Source organism: Elaeis guineensis, chromosome 5 (genome assembly GCF_000442705.2).
Source record: "Elaeis guineensis isolate ETL-2024a chromosome 5, EG11, whole genome shotgun sequence".
In the NCBI taxonomy this organism is placed as follows: Eukaryota; Viridiplantae; Streptophyta; class Magnoliopsida; order Arecales; family Arecaceae; genus Elaeis; species Elaeis guineensis.
In genome coordinates this window covers 5,854,323-5,863,237 of record NC_025997.2, presented here as the reverse complement: position 1 = coordinate 5,863,237, position 8,915 = coordinate 5,854,323, and the positions used below count along the sequence as shown (strand labels likewise).

Sequence of the window (8,915 nt, the reverse complement as noted above, 5' to 3'; positions counted from 1 at the left end):
TATATCTAAAATAGAGGTTAGATTTGTATAAAATTCTTCTGAAAGGATGCTGGAACCAATGATATTTGTACCAATATTTTTGTCCATCATTAAAATTTATTATTTAATATATAATAAATATTAATGATTTCAAAATAAATATATTTGATCATTATTAATTATCATTACTTAATACATAATAAAAAAATATTTTTTAAAAAATAAAAATAATTTTGTGAATTTTTTACTTATTATCATTATTATGTTGCTATATTATATTTAAAAACATTAAAAGAATAAACCGTACCCTTTGCGTGGATTATATACTAATTTTGTGTTTTTGGATATGAAACGCTATCCAGCTCTATTTTGCCAGCCGTGCATATAATACAGCTTGTCTTACGAACAAGCGGATCTCATACCCCATCCGGCAAAACCCAGAGTTGCCAAAAATAAATCATCCGGACCACGCCAGCCGCTCGTGTCGCTTCCATTTCTCTTCCCCTCGTTGGCCACTCGAGCGGCCGCCCACCCACCGGATCCCCTCCACCGCGGAGGCGTCCCCCGACCCATCCGGACCTCACCTCGTGCCCACGCGTGTCCCCTTCAGATGGAGGAGCTGGCCCGCTCGGCGGCATCCGCCATGTACACCCCCGGCGGCGGCGCCGCCAACAGGCTCCACGTGTGGCGGACGGTGGTGAGCTGGGCTGGGTTCCTGTTCCGCATCCTGCTCCAGATCCTGAGGGGAACCCCCTCGTGGGCCCAGCTCCTCTCCTTCGTTCCCTTCCTTTCCTCCTCGCCCTCTTCCTCTCCGGCCTTCAGGCCCCTCCCCGTCGAGGCCCCCGCCGACACTCCGCCGCCGCCTCCCACCGTCTCCGACAGCCCCTCCGATAAGCTCACGGTATTGATTCGATCCTGTATCTCCTCTCACTTTGATGTAAAAATCCTCATTTTCTGTTTTCCTTTCCGCATTTTGATGTAAAGATCCCACCATTTTTATTTTCCTCCTCTCAGTGCATAGGAACTCTGGTTCAGTAGTCTTAGTTGCATCCATTATGTGAAGATGAATGACTTTACTGCATTGAACTAGTGAAATCGGTATAGGTTTTATCGCTAGCGGAAAACTAATGGTCTGAGCATTGGATTCATGTTGTGAGTAACATGCTTGAATTGGAATTTGGAGATGTAGTGGAATTTGGAAGGAACTTGAAATGATCTGGAGTAATTAAAACGAGCATAGATGATAATTTAGCCGTCATGGTATGTTCGGGATGGCTCTGAGCTCTTCATACTTGAGCTGCAAGGAGATTTTGGATCTCCTTCTTGTTTTGTGCTTTCGTGATTTCTGGGAACCTTAGTGCCTTTTTATTCTTTTACATTTATTTCGAAACTATGCTTCTTGCCGATTAAAGTGGTTCTGAGAACTTGGATAAGTGATGGTGATAAATTTTTCTCTGTGTTGAAGAATATGATGCTCTAAAATGAACAAAAATAAATGAAACAGGAATGGAAGGGGACACAAGCATAGCGTAACTGTCTGTACAATTGTCTCACTTGTGGGCGACTCCAGTTGGTGAAGGCTGAAATTTCTATGAATAATAAAGGAAATTGTGTCAGAGGTTCTGGCTTGGCTGCAAGTCAGACGTTGCATTGAACTGGTACATAGACTTGAAATATAGACAATGTACTTGCATGTATTTTCAAATGCTTGGTAGGTCAATGATGTTGTTCATGTCAGTGTGATGCTTGGAATTATAAGGATATGTCATTTATGGAGCAATTTCATTTGATTCTTTGATTCATGAAGTTTCTTTTATGGCACTTCACCTATAGTTTTTGATATACTGGATGAAGTGATACCAATTATCTCAATTCTATGTTTTAGCATGATAAATCTGAATCTCAGCAAGAAATCTTGCATTTTTGTTGTTAAAAATGTTGGTCTCACGACTTTCTGAGTTCATATACAGTCTCGTCAGTTAGGAAGCCTCTTTGGCAGTCTCTATGGTGACCATATATTTCTGACAGCTGCTATTTATACCTTAGAATACATATGTACAAAAATATTGAATTTTCACAAAATATGGAGGTTAAAAGAGGCTTGAAAAATTGCTTTAAGTGCCAGCACTCTTTTTTTTTTTTTTTTTGTTGTATGCGGTTGTTTATTTTGTAATGTAATTACTTTACATGGTAGTATTGGATGTCTTGGTTGGCATATGAAGAACTGATTTTTTGGTGGAGTTCCTCTCTTTGGGAGAAGCATTGATGACATAAGTGCTCACTTATGCTGTCTCCACATCAATGATTTTGCATTATGATATGATTGCTAGTTTTTTCTCAAAAAGATATGCCATTGTTGTGTACTACTCTATTTCAATTGTTCCAACTGGAAGGTGGGTTCCTTTTCTTCTTCTTACCCCCAATCTATTGTTTGCCTCATTTGTTACATTTGGGTGCCAAATCTGTTCTATGTTTCATAGAAGGCAGACACACATAAGCTGTTTATACTAATACTAGAGCCAGCATATGTGATGCATGTGCATGTGAAATTTGTGGTCAGCTGTCTTTTCGTTTAAAAAGGGCTTGAATGGGAAAGAGTTTCGGTTGTTTTTTGACCAGCGCAAATGGTGGGAAAAATATAATATGTTGTCTTCATGGGAAAAGGTATGTGGGAATCAAAGAGGGAAATGCAGAACTTACGTCTTTATTTTACTCTCTTTGGTGGGCAATATGTGAGGAAATACTGAAGCTGTGCACTTCAGGCCAGTGATAGGGAGCTGACTTACAAGGCTTTTCCACCATATATAGTACAAAGTAAGATAAAGTGTACTGTTTGATGCAGATATTCATGCGACATTTTTTTGGGCTTCCGCTTGTGGATAATATGGATGCATTAGTAAGAGTGAGACTGTGACTTGATATTTTGGTTGGCTTAAGATGATTTAACGCATAGGGGGAAGACAGTAGGGATTCAGGCAGTGGAATTAAGAATTCAAGAGAGGTGGGTCTGTTATTGGTGTATGATATTCTGGTGACTTAATACCAAATCCCTCTAAGGTTAGATTTTGGTGGTTACTACATGGATGGTTTACAGTCTACACTTAAGGAACAGCAGAAATAATCCACAAACCAAGGCTACTGCCTTCCTTCACTTCTTTTCACTTTGCATTTCACCACACCATGCTGCTACAAATAATTATATAGCCTCCCAAAACACATACTCAGGCACTGTATGAACTGTAGAGTGCATTGTGGCATGCTATATTTATGAACTTATGTAAAATCAAGTAGAAACTCATCTGAGCATTAAGTTAGTACTGTAGCCGAAACCACCATTGATTCTCAAACTTCTAAGTCTTTTTTATTTCAGCTGTTATGGAGATAATCTCATTAAACTTTGGGTTTATAACTCCAACTGGATCCTCCATTTTGAGAATCCCTTGTAGATGCTGGATGGTTGTTAAGTTCATGTTAATAGATTTAGATATTAATGATCTGGTAAGTTGACATAGCAATGACCCATGATTAATGCTGTCAAAATTAACCCAGATTGCATGGGTGTACAGACCAGTCCAAACTAAACGAAAGCACACAAGTGGCTGTTGCCATTTGTTCATTATTTTCTAATGCTATTTTGATACCTATGACATTGTTTTAATATTCAAGTAGGCTTCCCTCTAAAGAAACAGGCTTTTCAACTTTTGATTTGCAGTTTTGTTAAACACTTGCCTGGTTTTTGTTTGGAAAGAAGTAGGAAACAAGCATCCGACCTGATGATTCTGCTAAAAGCTGGTTTGTGTATGGTTTGTTTTCTAGGTCATCATGTTGTATTATCTGATTCAATTTGGTGGTCAGATGTGGTTTTCAATATTCTGCCCTGAACTTTATGTTACACATTAGAAGGCCTTTTGTTTTCATTTCTCTTGCTTCTTTTCTCCCCTTCCCCCTTATTCCGAGATGATGCATTCTTAAGTATTTTAGTTGGCATTTTTATCCTGTTCATTAAAAAATGACCAGAAAAGTCCGGTACTTTTATCAAGTATTTTAGTTGGTCAGATGCTTGATTTTGTATTAGTTATTATATTTTATATAAATGCCATCTGTTAAGGGGAAACTTGATATAATGTGCAGGTTGTTCTTGACTTGGATGAGACTTTAGTATGCGCATATGAGTCATCTAGCCTTCCTTCTCTTGTTCGTGATCAGGCTATTGAAGCAGGTCTGGAGTGTTTTGAGCTGGAATGCATATCTGTGGAGAAGGTTAGTCCCTTTTGAGCTGTATTTTTATACTTGTGCAGTCTCATGTTAAAAGAGGCTCTTTTTCAAAAGTAGAATTCTTGGCTTGAAGGATGCTGAAGGAAAACAAAAGGTGAATCATGTCACTGTTTTTGAACGTCCTGGTTTGCGAGAGTTCTTGCAGCAAATTAGCAAATTTGCAAATCTTGTTCTCTTTACTGCTGGTCTTGAAGGTCTGGTTGTTTACTTATTCTTCTATTCCACCTTCTTGGTTATCCCTTTTAAGTAAGAAAGAGGAAAAAAACTTGTTTTAGTTATCATCCTTGTACGCTGTTTCAGGTTATGCAAGCCCTCTTGTTGATAGAATAGATGTTGATAATAAATTTTCTCTTCGTCTATACCGGTCTTCGACTGTCAGCACGTAAGTTGATCTTATCGTCATAAATAGCTAGGATTACTTTTGGACCGAATTTCATATTTCTGAACAAATTATTAAGCAAAACTCTTTTGTGGTCGGTAATAAATTCATTCTAATAAGCTCCTTGATTTTCCCTATCATTGTGATTCATCTGCTCTCACTCATGTTATATCATTATTATACTAATAAAGTTGAATTTGATTTATTTCTGTAAGATCAATACATTAAGTTCACGTTGGTTTTGAGCAATTAACAATACTCAAGGTTTGAAGGAAACTAGTAAGTTATGGTCAACAATTTATTCACTACAACTTCTGTTTTTGAGGCTGCCAAATTATCAACTTTGCATGGTCAATAAAGGTAAAGCCACAAAATTCAGATAAACAGTATAACATTTTGCTGATCATTTAAATACTTTTCTAGACAATAACTGTAAAATAATCTGCTTCTCTATCATAATGTTACATTAGTTGGTTCTATCTTAAATGCTAAAGAGATACTCTTTGATAATAAACTTATATAATATTATGATCCTCGTGGTAATCGTTTTCATTTATTTTAAAGCAAATAAATCTAGTGCTCGACGTGCGTTCTAAGTACAAGTATTGTAATCAATGGAAAGAAAGAGGACTCACAACGAAATCCTTTCGTCATTGATTGGAGATCAAACAGTTTTGCATCCATGAACAGTGGTGTGCATAACAACTGCTGGGTAATATGATATGATATCAATTTTTCCTGAAATGTACTGCTTGATTGATATTCTGAAAGCATATCATTCTAGTTTATACTATTGCAAGTCTTCTGAAAGTCGGGCTGATAGATGTTAGAAGTAAATCAATTTTATTTAATAACCTATGTATCAGAAGTATATGTCAGAGAGAAAGAAAAAAAAGAGTTCTTCCTTAGTCAAGCTAATTGGTCTTAACTAATCTACTGGCTAAAAGGTAGGGAATATTAGCTTTTCTGCTATTTTTAAGTCCATGACTGGTAGGCTCTGTTCCTTTTTTTTTTTTCCCTTTTTGTTTTAGCAAACCTACAAAGTCAAAGTCCAGGGGTAATCAATGAATTACCTATCTAAACATCATCTACTCTGTTTCAACCAATTGAAGTTTTCTTACTTCAAGCACTTAAAATAGGTTCTAGATTTTGAAAATGAATTGCCCCAGTGGTCATACTACTCTGTATGGCAACCAGAGTTTCTGGGTTTGAGTCTTGCATGGTGCATCCTGGGTCATTACGATGGGTGGATCTCCCTCGCTTTCACCTGAAAAAAGAAGAAAGTTGGAATGTAGATTTAACAACTCTGCCTGCCAATGATGTTTTGGCCCTAAATTGAAATGCTTGCTCATTCTCTGATTAGCCATTTTCAAACATATGATGATTTTGCTTGTTGTACATATTTTTCCCCTCGAAATATGGTTTGTCATTCATTTGTTATTGCTTTCTATTACGCAACCTTGAGTGGATTATGGAATGAACTTTGCAATAGGAAGAGAAGGCTGGAGATGTAATAAGCTTAGTTGTGTATCATGTGATTGAACAATTAGCATTCTATTGATCAGGGAATATCGGGAGCATGTCAAAGATCTTTCTTGCATGTCAAAAGATCTCTGCCGCATTGTCATTGTTGACAACAATCCTTTCAGTTTCTTGCTGCAACCACTAAATGGAATACCATGCATCCCATTTTCTGCAGGACAGCCTTGTGATGAGCAGGTAGTAAGAGATTGTAATTTCCTATGAGATTAGCCAAACACGTATATCTGCAATGAGGGTGCAATTTATTCACCAGAAACTTTTTCTTGGAAAAATGTATTTGAGTTCTTATATCTTCTCATCATATTTTGTGTTGATCAGCTTATGGGGGTTCTTCTTCCGCTTCTAAAGCACCTATCAATCCAGAGGGACGTCAGGCCTATATTGTATGAAAAATTTCACATGCCAGAGTGGTTTAGACAGCATGGAATACCCATCCATGATTGCACTTGGTGAATTTGCTGAGTACCATTGCAAAACTGTCCTTCTCGAGGCCTCTGAGCTGGCGCTGTCTTTCATGCAGATCTTTCTGATCCCGAAAGCTTGCTGTACATTATCATATTATCAGGTCCTGTTCAGGGAACTCTGGAGTCCAATTAGACTTGTTCCTCCCATTTTAATATATATACATTATTTCAGTGCTACTTAAACATTGAATATAGCACTGTATTTAAGTAGCAATTATCTGTGGATTTTGTCATGTAGTCAATGCATAATATTTTTTATATTTATTGTTGAAAGTTTTCATAGTAGAAATAACTTGTGGGTATGTGGTTGATGGTTTTGGATGTGTTTAAAATATGTGGGTATTCTACTGGGTACTTGTACGAAATTTGCTACTGAGTGAGCTCCAAAGAATTTTTATTTTGATTCGCACCTCTGTACTGGAACCAGCATTTCTTCATGTTCTCTTTTCTTTTTCTGTTCCTTTTTTTTTCGCTTTATCAGTAACATGACCACCTTGGCACCATCCATATAGCTGTAACACGTTTGTTTCATTTTCTAGCAAATAGGGATAATATGATGATAATTTTTTTGATAAGAACATATGATGATGATTAAGGTTTAAGTTGAAGATCTGATCTTATTTCTGGGAATCATCGATTTGTCTGAGTATGATACTGTATTTGCATTCTATGTCACTTTGTGATACTGGAACGGGAGCCATGACATCTCGATGGTTCGCTGAGCTACTGAACAAGGGCGAATGGAACAAAGTTGGCTGCATGCATCCAGAATATTTGAATTGTTTTACCGGCCCAACTTTTGAGCTAAGCTCAACGGTCCATCCCTCAACGGATATAACAAACTCCGGCTTTATAGAAGATAATTAACTGGTCAAGAGAAATCCAGTGGCTCTCTCAGTGTAGCATGGAGCCCCCCCAGCCTCCGAAGACCAACGTCAGCCGCATCTTGACCCTTTTCATTGTATGCTTCACATTGCTCATCTCTATCATCGGTTTCATTTGTTTCCTCGCCACCTACATCCCCTTGTCTCATCGCCAAGTGCATGGCGAAGAAGCTCTCTTCCTCTACAAGACCATCAACTGGATTGGAATTGTTCTCATGCCGCTTCCCTTCGCTCTTGTTCTCATGTTGCTGCTTGTTCTTGTGTTCCTCCGATGCACTGGCCAAGCCTCCGATGCTTCTCCAGCATCGCTGCCGGAGTGTACCACCGATGAGGTCCGGAACACGCTAGGGTCTGGTTCGAAGATGGTGTCCCATGCCATGAACCAGACGAGCTGGGATGGAATCGATCCAGCACCACCTGACTATGACAAAATGAATGAGCTGATGCTGGCTTTTAGAGTGGAGAAGGAAAAAGCATCAAGGGAAGCTGAATGTGATGGGATGCACTGAACTTGAGCTCCAGCGTGAATGAAGATTGGCTACAATGTTAAATTTCTGCAGGGTCTCGCGTGTTTGTGTTGAGAGAATAGAGAGACGTCTCTCTTCAAGTTTCTTCTCCTGGAATAATTCCAATCCTCTGATTTCTAACAGATAACCTTCTCTCTTTTGGAAGTAACTGGTAAATTTTGTCTTACGTTTATGTGACCTACCGTATCTGATATTCAAATTTGACATATTGCTGAATCCCTCCAGCTTTAATACTGTTTTTCCGCTGCACGACGCTCTCAATTTCAAGTTCTGCGAAGGCAAATGTAGGGGGAAACAATTGCATGGTTTAGAGCCTATCAAAACAAGGAACCTTGTTCATTTAGTAGTGAGCGATAAACCAAACTCTGAAGCAAGAGAAAGTAAATGAGGAGAAAAAAAATACATACAGTCAGATACCAAGAATACATACCAAAAATAAGTAACAAACACATAGATACCACTGCAGATTCCAGAATGCATGATATAAGGTATTTCAGACTTGACTGATTCTACTACTGGGAGAAAAATTAGTAATTAGTCCATGTTGAGAAATATCACGACATCATAACGCAATCATATGGCTCGACTGTTTTAAGCAAACTGAAAGAAATCTAATACAGTTTTCTTAGGCCACAGTCCCATTCATCATCCTTGCACGATATGTCAAGGTTTTTCTTTTTTTTCCTTTCAAATGAATTGTGATCGTTGCAATTGGAAAAACCTGTAATGATCCATGTACCTCAATTGTTGCAGAGCACATTTTGCCCAAATATTTAAATGGCTTCAACAAAAGTGAAAAAAAAGAAAAAAGAGTGTCCTCATAGTGTAGCTGCTTTCTCTCAACAAAAACAGTTGCAAACTCATC

The 8,915-nt window shown here is 38.1% G+C and overlaps 1 protein-coding gene across 1 annotated transcript; it reads left to right on the top strand.

Moving 5' to 3' along the window:
- Positions 1-393: 393 nt before the first annotated feature.
- Positions 394-6,912, top strand: LOC105044608 (uncharacterized). Its single transcript, XM_010922558.4, has 6 exons — positions 394-880; positions 4,111-4,239; positions 4,328-4,448; positions 4,555-4,636; positions 6,199-6,352; positions 6,494-6,912. The coding sequence occupies exons 1-6, from the start codon at positions 590-592 to the stop codon at positions 6,626-6,628; spliced, it is 912 nt and encodes a 303-aa protein (XP_010920860.3). The 5' UTR covers positions 394-589; the 3' UTR covers positions 6,629-6,912.
- Positions 6,913-8,915: the final 2,003 nt, after the last annotated feature.